The sequence below is a fragment of the Lathamus discolor genome, chromosome 1, assembly GCF_037157495.1.
Source record: "Lathamus discolor isolate bLatDis1 chromosome 1, bLatDis1.hap1, whole genome shotgun sequence".
Taxonomy (NCBI): Eukaryota; Metazoa; Chordata; class Aves; order Psittaciformes; family Psittacidae; genus Lathamus; species Lathamus discolor.
Genome location: NC_088884.1, coordinates 74740654 through 74757535, shown reverse-complemented (window position 1 = coordinate 74757535; position 16882 = coordinate 74740654). Strand labels below are relative to the sequence as shown.

General features: G+C 51.1%; 1 protein-coding gene across 7 annotated transcripts in view; it reads right to left on the bottom strand.

Moving 5' to 3' along the window:
* HIPK2 (homeodomain interacting protein kinase 2) overlaps positions 1–16272 on the bottom strand; it is a 138209-nt gene extending 121937 nt beyond the window's left edge. For 3 of the 7 annotated variants that reach the window (XM_065680677.1, XM_065680687.1, XM_065680725.1), the window contains exon 1: positions 16010–16271. In XM_065680677.1, coding sequence (XP_065536749.1) covers positions 16010–16028 — 19 coding nt within the window. In that variant the 5' untranslated portion in view covers positions 16029–16271. Of the gene's footprint in view, positions 1–5146; positions 5236–13814; positions 14045–14328; positions 14432–16009 lie in introns of those variants that run through there. The other 4 variants (XM_065680716.1, XM_065680711.1, XM_065680694.1 and 1 more) reach the window with 4 other exon arrangements.
* Positions 16273–16882: the final 610 nt, after the last annotated feature.

The following is a 16882-nucleotide window of genomic DNA, read 5'->3' as shown; positions in this document are numbered from 1 at the left end:
GATGAACGTAAGTAACCAGACGTATGGAGACCAGCTGGGCTGCTCGCAGAACAGGCCAATTACTGCAACAACTTCTTTGGGCATCCGGTGAAAACCACAGAGGTCAGAACCACCAGCCGTGATTAATCACATTTACAGTTTAAAACCGGACCAAATCCAACACTTCTGTTGGGACCAAGGAGTTCAGCTGCAGGTTCCTGGCCCTGCTGGGAAGGCAGAGGCTGCCCAGCCCCTTGGCTCCCCTCCTGGCAGGCTGTCACAACTCAAGAAGGGTGACACTCAGCAGCAACACTCAGCTCCCTTCAGTTCCCTTTAAGCCTTCAAATTAAGGCTTACATGGGGCTTAAGTGCAGCCCGTCCCAACATGGGGTTGGATTTCACAGCTCTTGTGTGCCGCTGGGTTGCCACCTCAAACTGAAAAGGGGACGAGCGCCTCAGAGGCAGGCTCACAGGCAGCCCATCCACCTGGATACTGCGAGCAGGGGATGGGGAGCTCCTGCCCCTGCACCCAGCCCTGCATCTCTAGTGAGCAAGGTAGGAGGGCTGAGGCCACCAGGAGAGGCTGCCACTTCCCTTGCCCCCGTTAGCCAAGTAACTTCCAATATCTGCCTTTTAGCAAGCATTTCATGGTAACCACAGAGTATGCTACCTATGTGACCATGCCTGCACTCTTCCTCCCCTATGTGCTTGCTGGCACCCCAGGGCTCACCCTGAGCCTCAGGATGACCTGCACTTTCCAGCATTCAGCTCCCACGGTAAGTGAGCATGTTCTTGATATGTGGCATGCTACTTCCTTGGCCACAAGTGCCTCAGGTGGGCTGGTCATCTTCAACCAAACATGACAGAACATGACAGGGCTGTGCTGGGGAGGGGGTGGAAGAGGGGAAGAGGCTGCCAGGAACAGGAGAAAGGACACAAACTACACAGGGAGAGTAAAAGCCCTGTTCCCTTACCAAGCCCTGCAATAACAAGAGGGTGACATGGACAGGAGTATCAGCTGCCATGAAACTGAAATGAAAAACTATTACCTGCAACTTGCTCCAGAGATGCCAAGTGACATAAGCACATTTCCTAGCTCACCCCCAGTGCTGCCACAAGCATCTGTTTTATTGGGCCTGATATGACAAGCACTGGGCTTCCCTGCCTGAAATTCTGCCCTACCCTGTCATTCACTCACATCCCATCTTCTTCCTTCGCACACTATTTCCTACAGGCAACAGCTTTTTGGCAGGAGTCTTGGTATCTGTTTGCAACAGGGCATAGCAAGGGAAAGCAGACATCTCCTTGTAAAGCATCCTCTTCCTGAAACCCCTTCAACCCTTCCTGGCTGAGAGGAAATGCAGGGATTGATAATGACTCAAGTGCTCCTTTGGGAAACAGCAATGATTTCGGAGGAACACAAAATAACTTTTAAGCCAAGCCCAGTACTACAGAGGGGAACTTCAAGTCTGTAGCTCAAGTTTGCAGCTGAGCAAGAACAAAACCAGGGCTCAGGCACCCACTTGCAGGGATGCTGAAAAAGATATAGGTACTTTACTGAGATGGTCTCACCTACAACAGATAGGTTGTGAGTGACATGGTAAACACATCTAAATGGATACAGATTCCCCATGGGATATTTCATTTGCTTATAGATGCCAGCTGCATCATAGGACCTTGACTTAAATAACTGAGGATTTAGGAAGACCCGAGACACATTAGTAGAGCTGCAGAGTTACCCAAGAACTGTTTCAGTAGAGCCATCAAAACCTGGGACTGGGAGAGATGTGTAGAAGATATCAGCCATGCAGTTGTTCTGGGTCAGGATGGAGATGAGCTGGTAGATGTAGATTACAGACCACTCCCTGTCAGAATGTCTTGGATGATGTTTTCCTCAAGCTTAGATTTCTAGTAACCCTTTTGTTCAGTCTGAAAAGAGTCACATTGCTCCAAGAAATCTCTCCTTGCCTTTTACAGGCAGAGTGGCAGTGTCCTCTCCTGAACACACTGTGATTTACAGCCTTCCACACTCACACTGGCAACACAACCCCTTACGCAGAGACTGCAGACAGTACTCCTGCCAACACATACGCTGTCACAGCATCGCTCCACATAAACACCCTGCATTCACCTTGTTTATATTTCCTCCTGTACAGGCTGCAGCAGCTTACAAACAAGCAGAAAGCCTAATTTATATTTATAATAAATCTCCCTTCTGCATCCCCTGCAGTGGAAAAGAGCCCTGGTATAAATGCAATTTGTTGAGAGAACAGTGTAATAGCTCTAAGGAGAAAAAGGCCCACCTTGCCTTCTACAGATAAAGGAGATGAAGCCTCAAACACATTTGCATGCTCCTACACATTCCTACAAACCTGGAAAGAGTCCGACATATACATATATACATACATGTACCCTTCCACCTGTATTCTCACACACAGAGCTCAGTAACAGCATCTACCATCCCTTCTCACTCGCACACGCTTTCAGGCAGCACAGGCATTTGGAAGGTGCACTTTCATTACCAGGTGCTCACAGCCTCAGATAAGCAATGAGGAAACAACATTGTAAGAGAAGTATTGTCACCATCAATGGGATACGCCTTGTCAGGCGGCACAGCTATTTTAAAATGGGGTTTACATCGTGTTCCTTATCCCCACTTGCTAAATACATACACATTCTGATGTTGAGAGAATGCAGGGGGGAATGTGGTGGGAAGGCAGGTGCTTCCTGTGCCAGTGATAGTGCTAAAAGAGGAATTTATAATTTTGTAATTGTAGTTATGACTAAATGTGATCCCCACTTGCTTTGTATGCACACGCCTTGGAGGAGTTAAGAGGTCTTGTGTTTCTCCATGGTTTCCACAAACTGGCTGTAACCAAGAGTTGTCCTTTTGTTTTAATCTGGCTTCAGAGACAAGGATGTGATCTCTCTTCTTTCTGTGACGGACCTCACCCCAGCTTCCCTTGACCCCACCACTCCATATCCTGACTGTGGAGCGTGTTTCCTGCAGGAGAACACCATCAGCCTGCTCAGAAACTGGGGCTAGCATGCCAGGCTGGCACCTTGCTGGGGAAACACACCCTACCAATCCTCTGGCTCCCAATAAGCTTCCATGAAGGCAAACTAACTGTTAATTCATGTCAAGGTGTTCTGTGCTCATGTATCTTCTGAGTAACTTCAATACTGCGATGGCACTGCAGGGTCTGAATGACTCGTCTGATTGTTTCTACATGCCAACTTCTCTCCCATCCTAGCAGCACTAGGCTGGACCAAAACCTCTTCATTCGACATGGCCACCAAGCCTGCCAACAGCCCACCAAGATGCCAGAAAGCTCCTGTGCACTGATGTACTGGCACCTGGAGGCTAAGCATCACCTGATCTCAGTGCTGCTCCACTGCTCATCCAGAGCTCATCCTGTGGCATGTTGCCAAATTCCCATAATAGAAAGAGTCTGTTACCTCCCCCCTAACATATTGCATTGCTAAAACTAGCCCCCATGTTACCTATTACTGCTCCTTTCAGATGCCGCCCCTGCACTCCTTCCCAGGGCACTGGAATGCCTAAGAGTTGGATCAAAACTCTTGCTCAGTTGTTAACGTGCACGGAGCATCATCAGAGATTTGCCATGTTAGAGAAAGCCCTTCTTCAGGTATTTGAAAGACTAGACCATTTAACTCCCCATAAATTCTGCCACAACAGGAAAGTTAAAGACTGCATGCATATACAGAGTTAAAAGGCTATCTAAGAGGGTTTTCTTGTGGGGTTTTTTCAGATTTTGAAGTTAATCATCTAAATAGGGAAGTAGCAGTGATGGCCAGAAATTACCACTATCTGGAGGCAAAACAGAGACCTGTTGAAAATCCTTGCCAAACTACTTGGAATATAACACTAAATGCTGCACAGGAGAAAATAAAACCCCATGCACTTCAGCTGGATGTTCTTCACCTCTGACTTCATGTTTTATGCACAGAGATAGCCTTCCTATCAATGTAAGCATCGAGCAACATGGGCACTCGCTCTTCTGCAATCCTGCTGCTGTCAGCTCCTGCTCGCAGGACAGCCTAAAGCCACAGAAGAGCCATGCAGATGGTCACAAACCAGGACCTCGACCCACTTCCAGAACAGCTCTTCCAGAAACATTACTGTGAAAAGCTAACAGACCACCTCTGCCATGACCACTCTCTAGGTAGGGCGCAGCACTGTCTAGAGATCATAATTCTGCTGATATCCTTCTTTTGGGTACTGCTCCCTCTTCTCCCCATGGAAGCTCAAGCTGTGGCATCCTTTCTCAAATACAGGTTGTGAGCTCTCTGGGGCAATGCTACGCCACACTTGTCCGTCTTTTGGAAAATCTGCAGCACAGAGGTTCTTGACTTGCTGATAGTGGCTACCAGTAATTCATAATCAAAATAAAAGTGAAGCTCCACCAAGGCACTGCTGTGCCTCTAAGTTTTGTCCAGACTTGATTACTCTCAGGAGACACAGGAGAGATACGACTGAGATGAAAAATAAATCTCAGCCTACTTGGTTTACACAGAGACCATCAAAAATAATGCGTCCGTACTGTTCTGACCTCCAGATCTCTTTTTTCCTTTGCCTTTTCCTAACCTTTAAAAGGCACGTAAGATAAACAGAGGAGAAACCAGGCAGAAAACATCCTCGGAAGAGATGTAGGAATATAATCAAGCCCTCAGACACACACACACAAACACCATAATTTATCTCTGCCTCCTCCTGTTTGATATTATCCTCTGTTCTAGTATCATAATCTGTTGCTATGGAAACAGCTATGATGTCACTACGAGAGGTTTATGGATGCCCTGAACAGGAAGGAAAGGTACATGATGATGGGAGAGAAAAAAGAAAACACCTACAAACAGCTGCTGAGCAGGAGATGTTCCAGGAACAGCAAGTGTTAACAGCAAAAAGATAAATACACTGACAGTGCTGGTGCTGCTGCAGACAAGAGCAGAATATAAACCATGTTTTAAAAATAAAGAATGCTTACAAATGTTGCCTACAAGTAAAAATATTCTGGGAAAGCTAAAGGAGCTTCCTGAAAAAAAAAAAAAAAACAACAAACTTTCTTTGAAATGTTCTGAAAGTTTTCTGCGACTGGATATTTCCTGAGCCTTGCTGCTGGAGTCCAAGTCTCCATCAACTCACTTGATCATCTGCTGCAATATTCCCTCCAGAAGTGCTAGTGTAACACCGCACCAATGCAGCTAATACTTAGGGATCTTGCTGGCTATCCACCATCCTGTGGGCCTTGACAATCTGTAACTAGAAAATAAAAGACATGTCTTCAGGCAAAAATAAACACAATCATAGAATCAAAGAATCATTTAGGTTGGAAAAACCCTTCAAGATCACTGAATCCAACTATTAACCTCGTACTACCAAGTCCACCACTAAACCCTGTTCCTAAGTGTTGCATCTACACATCTTTTAAACACCTCCAGGAATGGTGATTCCACCACTTTCCTGGGTCGCCAGTGCTTGACAACCCTTTCAGTTAAGAAATTTTTCCCAATATCCAATCTAAACCTCCCCTGGTGCAACATGAGGCCATTTCCTCTTATCCTATCGCTTGTTACTTGGGAGAAGAGATTGACAGCTGCCTCATTACAACCTCCTTTCAGGTAGTTGTAGAGAGCGATAAGGTACCCCCTGAGCCTTCTCTCTAGCCTAAAAAACCCCAGTTCCCTCAACCATTCCTCATCAGACTTGTGCCTCAGACCCTTAAACAGCTTCATTGCCCTTCTCTGGACACCTTAATGTCTTTCTTGTAGTGAGTGGCTCAAAACTGAACACACTTTTGGAGGTGCAGACTCACCAGTGCTCAGTACAGGGGGATGATCTGTACCGCCCTGGCCCTGCTGGCCACACTATTGCTGATACAGGCCAGGATGCTGTTGGCCTTCTTGGCTGCCTGGGCACAAGCTGGCTCATGTTCAGCACCCCCAGGTCCTTTCCCATCGAGCAGATTTCCACACATTCTTCCCCAATCCTGTAGCACTGCAGGACCCAAGTGCAGGACCCAGCACTGAGCCTTGTTGAATCTCATGCAACTTGCCCCTGCTCATCAATCCAGCCTGTCCAGATCCCTCTGCAGAGCTTTCCAATTCTCCAGCAGATCAACATTTCTGCCCAACGTAAAACAAACTTGCTGAGGGTGCACTCAAATCCCCTCGTACTGATCATTCTTAAAATTATTAAACAGAATTGTCCCCAGCACTGAGCACTGGGGAACGCCGCTTGTGACTGGCTCCCAGCTGGAGTTAACTTCATTCACTACAACTCTTTAGGTCTGCCATCCACCCTGTTTTTTACCCAGTGAAGAATCCACCTATCCAGGTCATTAGCAGACAGTTTCTCCAGGAGAACGCTGTGAGAAACAGTGTCAAAGGCTTTACTAAAGTTCAGGTAGAGAACATGCACAGCCTTTCCCCCATCCACTAAGTGGGTCACCTTGTCATAGAAGGAGATCAGGTTGGCAAAGCAGGACCTGCCTTTCATGAACCCATTTTGACTGGGCCTGATCACCTGGTTGTCCTGTATGTGTAGTGTGATGGCACTCAAAGTGATCTGCTCCATAGCCCTCCTCAGCACCAAGGTCAGACTGAGAGGTCTGTAGTTCCCCAGATACTTCTGGCCCTTCTTGTAGATGGCCAGCATATTCGCTAACCTTCATTTCACTGGGACCTGTCCTGGTTAGCCAGGACTGCTGATAAATGATGGAAACTGGCTCAGTGAGCACTTCCACCAGCTCCCTGAGCCCCCTCCTTACTTCTCCAGGAATGGAAAAGTCTATTACTTCATGACTGCTATGCCCAAGAGGGCCTTCAACCACCACATCACCCACAAGTCCTTCTCTGTTCACAAACAACAGGTCCAGCAGGGTGCCTTCCCTAGCTGGCTCACTCACCAGCTGTGTCAGGAAGTTATCTTCCACACACTCCAGGCACCTCCTAGACTGTTTCCTCTCTGCTGTTTCCTCTCTGTGCAGAGAGGCAATGAAACTGGATCACATCCAGTAGCAAATAAACACCCTGGCCCCAAACTATAAGCGAAAAAGAGCTTTTCTTGCTCTCCTCACCCAAGAGAAAAACCATAATCTTGTAGACTGGCTGCCAAATATACTGACATACTTGACCTGCTACTAGAAAGAACAGTATGCCGAACCTCATACACTCAAAATGCACCCAGCCTTCAGGCCACTCGCATCCGTGTGTGGCATGATGCACGTGCTGTTCTCACCCACAGGCTCAGGCACTGATGACTCTGCCTCCACATTCATACCTGTTTTTGTCACCTGGACTGTTGGTGAGAGCAGAGCAGACACATGGACAAAGAGAGTGGGACAGTCACATGTGCCCTCAAAGACATGTGCGCACTGCAGGAAAATTCATCATGCGAGGCCTGACAGGGAACAGGCGGGAAGATGGCATTCATCCTCCATAGCTGCCTTCATTGTGGGAAGGGCAATGGCAGCAAGGGAGGAAACCACAAGGAAGGACCTCACATCAATGCAAAGTGCTGGTGTTTTGGCTAATCTCTGCCTCATCAGAATTTCCTCAGCATGTGAAGCAGGATCAGAGATCTTACGGGAATGCTATAGCATTAATTTTGCCTCTGGTCTCAGCCCCAACCAGGGAATCCCCAGGCAGACTCTCCTCCCACCTATAAGCATTCGGATATAGGTGGTATCTCTTGTCCTCACCCACCTTCCCTTTCAAAGATGTTAGAAGCAACTGCAGGGAAAAAACCTGGAAGAGACTGAAGTCAGTGAAGGCAGCTGCAAACACAGTCCAAGCCAGGACCTTCACCTAGCTTTCTCTTCTTTCCAGCCCTGGCTGTGACAGCCTCAGTCCATGTACTTATCAGGGATCTCCTCCCTCCCTCCAGTTACAGCCACTTGCCCTTGTCTTCCTTCTCCACCTGTCTCTCTCATCCTCTTCTCTCTTGTTCCCAACCTATTGCCTTACTTTCCAAACCTTCAGCCCACCCTTCCCTTTGCCTAACAACCCCCTGTCACAAATCACAAATTCTGATTTCCTCTCCCCAAACAGCCCAGCTGGTTTATATTATCCACTTTCCCATGATTTCGTCTACATAAAAAGCAAATCTTTTGGAATGGGAACTATCTACCTCTTCACATTAATGTCATACCTATTGCAGAAAGGTCCCACTTTTGTTTGGCACTGGCGCTACTATAGCACATACACTGTTCTTAGGAATACTTCAAAAGCATCAAAGGAGAATAAAAGAACAGGAGGTGTGAAAACCATGCCAAGTGTTTCCTGTTTCTTTCAGCTTCTTTTATATTTTGAGGGCAAGGTTCTGTTCCTGGTTTTTTATTAAACAATTTCTTATGTGCTTTCCATTTGGGACTGCCGAGAAGAAAACAAAGCTGATCTTGGTGAAGAAACAGAGACTGTGCTTTTTTAAATTGGCAGGTGACACCAAGCAGGAAGGGTCTGCAAAGTCAGGGGAATTAGATTAGAATTCAAAACAATTCCCAAAACTTGGAATTCAAACAGGACAAATACAAAAATTATACATTTAGGTGGGAAAGGCTAACTCCGCACATACAGGATAGAAAATGGCCCATGAGGCAACAAGCTTCTTGGACAGAATATGGGAACATTACAAGCTACACACAGATGAATGTCACGGTGCAGAAGTTAAACCAAACAGGAGCACTCTCTGTGAGAGTCGAAAGAATACTTCTGTTCTATTCGGCCAGCACAAGACCCTGGGTACAGCATTGCTCTAGCAGTGCCATTCCAGAGAGAGGTGGACTGCCTAAAGGGAGTACAGAGAGCTAGAAGGATGGTTAAATCTGAAGGAACAAGAGACAGGAGAAAGAGCTGAAGGATGCATTTGAGATAAGACGTAGCCTAAGGAACACAAAGCCAATGACAGAGATGACGAAGAGGAAGAAATAGTTTTCCTGTACCCACTGTGCATGCAACAAGGAATCTCAGCAAGCAAAGCAGAGGAGTAACAGAGGAGGTAAAATCTTTCCAGTGACAAAGTGAAGGGCAGAAACGACAGCCTGCACAGGCTGTGGACCCTCCCTCCATACACGAGGAATAAGCTGGACAAGTGTGTTAGGAAACACACTACACAAGCATGTATTTAGTATAGTACATCCCGGTTTGAAACCCTTTTTGAAGTCTTTCCTATGCCCACTTCCTATGATTTCAATTACTTTGGTGAGAGATAAGTTTCTTTGGCATTTCAGCATAGCCCACAGATCACAATAAACCTGTCAGTGTTCAGGGCCAGAGATGTTAGCCTGCAGGGTACCACTGTGTAACTCTGTTGTTCCAGGTCCTTCTAATGCCTTTAAGGATTAAAGGTTATAATGAACAGGGAAGACAGCTGCCCTTCTGAGTTTCTCAAGTATCTCTGGCAAATACTGCTTCCTTGCTGGGTGCCCTTTCCTGCTGCCCAGGGTAGGAGGTATAAGTGATTGCTCTTACTTCATCCTTCCGCAGACAGATGTCAACACAGGCTCACCTGGAAGGTGAGCAGGACAGAGAATACAGTGTGAATAAAGAGCTTCTCCAAGCAAATGTCCCACTCAGTGGGAAATGCTGAAGAAAACCAAAGAAGCAAACTATGCCACCCTTCACCCAGCATGAAACTCCCTCTCCCTCCAGAATGCAAAGCAGACAGGCTAATGCTCACTGCAAGGACATGGTGCTTCCCCCCCACATAGCTCCCCATGTTTCTGTGGCACTGTTGCTATCTACACTATGGCCCCTGAAATCAGAATCAAGCCCAGGAGCAGCTGGAAGAGCTCACATCTTGAGGATGCTTGCCTCCCACCAGCTTTTCTGTACCCCCCTGCAAATAAATAGAAGACTGTGCCTTGGCATCATTCTGTCAGTAGCTTGATCAGACAGCTACTCTCTATATAGCACCTTGAACACACAGAGCACTGAATAAACACACACTATTACAGCTTATTATTACTGCCATTAAATAAATAAATTCTAATGGTACAGCTTTTTCATTCTTTCAGCCCTGAGTCCAGACTCTTTGAAGTATTTTGAGATGCGGTGATGCCTCTGCCAGCCTATGGAGACAGGGTCTGCTCCTCTGCTCACATGTGTGGGGATGTCTTAAGACTGATTTATTTCTGCCACCAAAATTACTCAGCTCAGAAGGCTACCTGAATTCAAAGGTGGTCCCAAAACACATGCACTTGTGCTTTCCAGAGGAAGGACCTCAGTTGCTAGAGTAGCCAAATGAGGGAGGATTCAGGTGTGCTCTGTGCTGTAAATGAGGGAAGCAGTAACATGCCTCTATTCCTCCCCCACAACAAACAGACAAATTGCTAAATGCCCTATCTGGAGTGAAATTATCACCTAGGTTTATTTTCAAAACAAAAGCTGAACTCTGTACTGCTAGGGGGAATAGTTTCAAAAGAGAAGGCCTCCTGTTAAACACTAGGGTACGTAAATAGCTCAAGAAACAACCTTTTCTGTAAATAGTGTTTAATTCTTGCTTCTCGTTATCCCCCAGTTTACTTTCCAAAAGCAAGAAAAAGCCCTATAAATAATATTTCACCTTCAGAGGGCAGAGATTTCACAGTAAAGGGTGAGGAAACAACCTCATTTTTATAAATGGACTGATTAAGCTATAGAGGCAATGAATCAGGAAGGTACTTCAGCGTGTGGCCAGCTTTAAAGACAAACAATTCTAATGAAGTCAGCAGCACTGCCTGTAAGCTTATATTTAGGTACAGACCTTAAAATATCTTCTTAAATTGGGATCAGAGAGGAAAAGGGTGGAACTTTCAAAAACGTCCAGTCTCAGCCTACCTGTCCTCTACACGCACAGGGGTGGGGAAACCATAATAGCTGTCAGCCCACCACTGAACGCCTTTAGAACTCCTCTTCTTGGCCATCTCACTCGAAGGTACACACCATCCTCAACTCATTGATTCAACGCCTGCACCTAAGAGAAGTGGTCTAGTGTGCCACATCATACTGGTATCTCAGCTTAGTCTGAGCAGAAGGTGGCTGAACCTGCCCTTGACCTGGCCATCTGGTAGGCCTGCTCTCACACCATCACTCAGGACTCACTTGGTGAGGCCCACAACCAGGACAGGGATTTACCTTCATGTCACGTCACCAATCCTTTCATGATCTGACTTCCCAGAACTTTCCTCCCCTTGACCAAATTTCCACATACTTTTATATACTATTGCTGTGATGTTGCCAAAACTGAGCCTTATTCATTTAGCCACTCAAGTACCTTATCTGCCTCCAAATAAATAGTCAGAGCTGACCTAAGTTCAAAACCCTCACAGGCATCAAGGAGGTCTCTGGGTTGTCCCCAGTCAGTAGAAGACCTACACAGATCAGGGTCTGCATAGCAGGGTCTGCATAACTCTTAGTCTGGATGAAACCACATCCAGTGGTTTCAAAGCACCACTTGGAAATAGTAACCACTGGGTAAATGGGGAAAACAAGGCACAGGAAAAGGAAAATGAAGGAAAATGACTTCATCTTTTAGGCCAGCCGGGATGTCCAGCTGAAGCCAAGAAGGCTTTCCCAACCTGCTAAGCCATGCAGAGGAACACGCTGCAGAGTCTAAGGGCCAACGGCTGTGGCAAGTAACTGTGCTTGCCTCTTTGTCCAAGTGGGTTGTCTGTCTGCCTGCCCCAGCCCCTGGTCCCAGCAGCGCTCTTTCCTCTTCCGAAAATAAAACTGCATTTTTCACCCATTACATCTCAAACCCATTTAATTGCTAGGCACGGCAGCACGATAAGAACAATAATTATAACTGGAGGGGGCTTCCTGTTATCCTGGCTATAGCCATATCCGGAGCAAATAAAAACCTAGGCTTTTGGTCCCAGCATTGACTTCGTTTAAGTTCTGGTTATTAATTCATAAACAGGAAGTGCCTCCAAGTTATCATCTCCCTGCACGAACCTTGGGGCAAAGACCTTTACTCCGCCTCAGTGGTGCCGCCTCCCCAATGAGAAAGTTTAATGCTCCCTAATGAAATGTGAAGACGCATTCAAAACCCAGCAGGGCTGGCCTGTTCCTGGAGTTAAATCGGATCGCATTCGCGACGCGTCCGGGGTCGGATTTTCTGGCTTCCCAGCCCCTCGCGTGACAAGGACAGTGTGCAGGCAGGTCCCTGCCTGCGCCAAGCTACAGCAGTGGCACCGGTGGCGAGGTGCAATTTACAAATATTACCCATTAATTCCATAAGCCACCCACATAGAAAACTACCAACGCAGCTGCTAAAAATATACTGTGAGTTGCAACAAAGTTGTCAGAAATAAGCAAGAAGCAAAGCAAAGAAGAACAAAACCAAAACAGAGGTAATCACTGTTTGGAAAATAAAGGTTAAGGCATATAAACACCGCTTTTTACCCAATTATGAAGGACACTAGGTACAAGGCACCCAGGAAATCATTGGAGACACCTATCCAGAGCAGAAATACACCCACAGCCCAGGCACTGGTGGTGTCTAGCAGTGAGCCCTCTTAAAATGGGGTCCCCCCTGGTCCATAGGGTTTGGCTCTGTTCTCTGCCCAGTAGGAAATGTCACACGACCAGCGCACCGATGGTGATCGTGCACATCAAGGGCAACATTGCCCAGAAGAGACTCCAAAGAAATAGATTCTCACCTGCCTGAGGTCATTCACCTCCTGTGAAGCTGCTACAGCTGTCCCTATTGAAGCCTTGTAGCTGGTGCTCAGCAGGACAGCAGCCATTAGTTTGCCCGAACTCTGGAGCAGAGGCCATGCAGGATCACACCTGATGAGGCCTGCTTCGAAGCACAACACACTTCTCCATACGGCTCACAATCAAGACTAAAATCCAGGTCAAGCATCGCTTGGAGGTTTTACTTCTGGTTTATTTGACTTGGTAGGGTTTTACGTCCTTCATTCTACTGCTCAGCTCTGCAACACCCAGAAACGAATGAGAAAAACCCAGCAGAAAAGAAGATGACAGCAAAAACTGAATTCCTTAAACCAAATGGGAAAATTCCCCTTGCACAGTGTGTAGAGGGGAGGATCTCATACCAGGTTTTTATCAGGCCTCACCTATTAATATCAGGTGAGCACAGTTCTGCTTCCCAGAACCGGTACTTAAGCCAGCTGCTCAGCACATGCACACACTACCCTCACCTACGTATCGAGAATGGCGGGTGACTCTGTGCATGTGCTCTATGTTATCACTCACTTAAATTTCTACTGGAACCATTTCATAAGGACTCCAAGGTGTCACATTTTCCCCCGGGGCACCTCTTCTGCCAAAGAGCCTATGTTCTGAGATCGGTAAGGTGGGGATACTGTTTCACCTACCCTCGCCTGCCTTGGGGTGGTGGCGGCGGCAGTGGCTATGTGTGTGTGCCACCCGAGACCGCCCGGTTAAGAGCAGGAGCAGCAGAGAAGGGACTGCAGGTGGCCACTGTGCTGATCCAGCCCCTCGGCTCCTTCCCTCTCCTCAGTGGCCTGGCCGTACCTGATGCTCCAGAGGAGGCTTACACACCAGACTGGTCATGCACATAACGTGAGGCTCATAAGGGAGGATGGCAGTCCTTGTCTCCTTCCAAGGAGGAAATCGCATCCCCTGCGATAAGTTTTTATCTATGCACTGCGATATTGCAGAGAATTCTAAGGACCTCTCACGGCAACTAGGAGGCGAAAAACATTCATTAACCCCTCCTCCACCTCCCTCGAAGCTATCCAGCAGCAATTTAACCCGCAAACATACTGCAACACAAAACAGATAAAACAATCCCTATCAGGCTTTGTGCTACCCACTGTCTCTTGCCATCTGGGATATTCACCTACTTTAAGGCTTGAGGCATGCTGCAGAGCCTGGCTGCGGACACTCCTGCATCGGCTGCCGGGAATTTGTTTTTATGGGTTGCTTTTCAGGGCATTTTTTTCCCCCCATCTGCTCTCTTTTTCCAGTCAGGCAGAAGCACGGGCGCCGCTGAAGTTAGGATGCTCTGAGGAAAGGCTAAACTTCCACCGCACGCACGCTTCGGTGCGGCACCGCCGCCACCTCCCCGGGAGGAAGCCGGCGCCCTGCCCGCCCCGGCTGCGGCCGAGGCCTCCGCTCCTCTCGCTTCCCTTCCCTGCCCGGCTCCGGGGAGGCGGCCGTGCCGGCGGGCGGCGCGCCGGGAAGGGGAGCGCGGCCGGGCTGACCGCAGGCCCCGCGCCTCCCTCCGCCGCCGGCCGCTGCGGAGCCGCCGGGCGCCGCCGCGGGGCACCGCGCCGCCCCGCAAAACCACCCCACCTCCCGGCCGGGGGATGCGGCCCGCCGAGGAGCGAACTTCAGAGCGATCGCCGCATTACCCACCCTGCCAGCGGCGCTCGCTCGGGAGGAGCTGGGCCGGCTCCGCGGCGGGCCGTGTGATGCCGGGCAGGCCTCACCGGCCCGCCGGTAGCCCGGTGCCGTATCGGGGGGGGGGAAACAGGCCCAGTCCGGCGGGGGGCCGCGGCGGGGGCCGGGCAGGTACTCGCTGGGGCTGCGAGCCCCCGCCGAGGCCGGGGGAAAGCGGCGAGGCGGCGGCCTCCCCCCGCCCGCGGCGGGGCCCCCCAGCCGCCCGCTGCCGCTGGAGGCGCCGGGGGCGGCCCGGGCGCCTTGCGGGAGGGGGGGGGGGGGCTGCCCGGGCCCGAGGCCGCTCGGCGGCGCGGCCGGCAGAGGGCGCCGTTGGCGGGCCGGCCCCGACCGGCACCCCGGGCCCGACGCGGCCCCTCCGCCGGCACCGACACCGGTCCGCCGCCGCGCAGGGAGCCGCTGCCACCGCCGGGGCCCCCCCGCGGCCTCCGGCGCCGCCACCGCCTCCGGGCCCCGGCAGCACTGTGTTCGGCCGCGGCGAGGGCGGGGAGGCACGGCCGTCCTCCCTCCGCTGCCGAAAACGCTCCTCTTTGTCTGCCTGCCTGCCTGCCTGCCTTTCGCGGGGTCCGAACTCCGCACCGGCGGCGAGCCCGGCGCTGCCCAGAAATAACCCGGCAGGCCGGTAACTTTACACCGCCCGCCGGGCGCACTCCTCTCGGGCGCTGCAGCCCGGGCTCGATTTTCTCCTCAGATAAGTTTTACCGGCCTCGCCATAGAGGCAGAAAAGTACCTTGTCCCGTCCGCCCCCCCCCCACCATCCCTCGCTCCCCACCGGCCGCCGGGGTCTCCGCCGCCGCGGACCGACCGACGGGTCCCTGGGCGGGATAAAGCGCCCGGTGGGTGGATGTCCCTCCGGTTTATGTAACGCTCCCCGGCCAGCGCCGAGCCGGGAGGAGTGACGGGGGAGGATAAATGCATCGAGAGGGGATTTAAATTAACCTTGATATCATTTCATATATATATATAGATACACACATATATATTTTAACAGCCAAACTGAAATAAGCACCCATCTAACGTACACACGCACCCCCCCACACCCCCCCCCCTTTATTTATTTATTTTTTTCAACCTGAAAAAACTAAGTTGGGGCACTTGGGCTCCTCGCCGCAGCCTGGGCTGGGCTGAAGGAGAAGCCGGAGGGGCTGACAGGCGGCTGCCGGTAGCTCTGTTCCCCGCCACCGCTGCCCGCGGGTTCTCCGCACCCCGGAGGAGAGCCCCGGCGGGGGGAACTCCAGGGAAACCGGCTAAAGGAGCGGGGTGGCCGGTCCTGGAAATGCGAACTGCAGCGAGGGGCAGGCAGGCACACACACGCGCACACACACACACACACAGGCGCAGGGCAAGCTCCGTCCACCTCATTGTTCTGCTCGGCACCGGCACGGACTTCACCCACCGCCCCCCGCCCGGGACCGCGGGGCTCAGGGGGGCACGGGGAGGACCGGGGGGAGACCCGCGCCTCGCCCCGCTCCCCACCGGTGTCCGGGCAGGGCGGGGGTGCCCCGCCGCCAGCCTCCCCGCAACAGCGCCTGGGGGACGGTGGACCAGGGGCGGACGGAGAGCCCCGGTCCTGTTCTCCCCCTCCTTCCTCCCCTGAGGGGCGAGGGGTGCCGGCAGGGCGGGCCGTGCCGGGGCTTACCTTCGTACATGGGGGCCATCGGTGCAAGGACGCCTGTTATTCATGGCAACGCCGCCACGAACGACGCGAGATCGCAGCCCCCCAAACTCAACACACATCTGCCATCTTGAGCGGGTGTCTCTCGGCGGAGGCGAAGCTGCCGCCTGCCTTCTGCATCGCTGCCCACCTCAGCGCGGGGGGAGCCGGGCACATCCAGCCCCGCTGCCGGCCCTCCGACGCGGCCGGGGCGGGCGGGCGAGCGGGTGGGGGGCGGCGGCGCCGGGCCGGGCCGGGGCCGGGGCGAGGCGCGGGGCCGGGCAGGGGCAGCGGGCGGCGGGGCCCCCCCGGCTCGGGACGGCGGCGCTGGGGAGGGAGGGAGGGAGGGAGGGAGGGAAGGAGAGAGGGAGGAAGGGAGGGAGGGAGGAAAGAAGAAGGGAGGGAAGGAGGGAAGGAGGGGGGCTGGCGCGCTGCCCCAGCTCTCAGCGCGGCATGGCTGCGTGTGCCGGGGCGCTTGCAAAAGTTGCACTGGGGGTGAGAGAAAGGGAGAGAGAGACGGAGGCAGAGAGAGGGAGACGGAGACCGAGACGGAGAGGAGGAAAAAAAAAAGGGGGGGAGAAAAAAAAAAAAAGGCGAAGGGAGTTTGCAAATAATCAAGCGCCGATGGCACTGATCGCGGCTTCCCAGAAGGAGAGGGAGCTAGCGAGAGAAACCCTCTGCTGAGATTATGTGGGATCTTGTTTAACAACACATTTCAATCAGGAGAAAAAAGGAACAGTCAACAGAAGTTGGTGAAACACTTCTGTGTTCTCTCCCCCCCCCCCCCCCCCCTTCTCTTTATAGAAAAGAGGGGAAGGGAAAAAAATCTAAAAAAAATAGAGGCAGCTGATTGAAGCT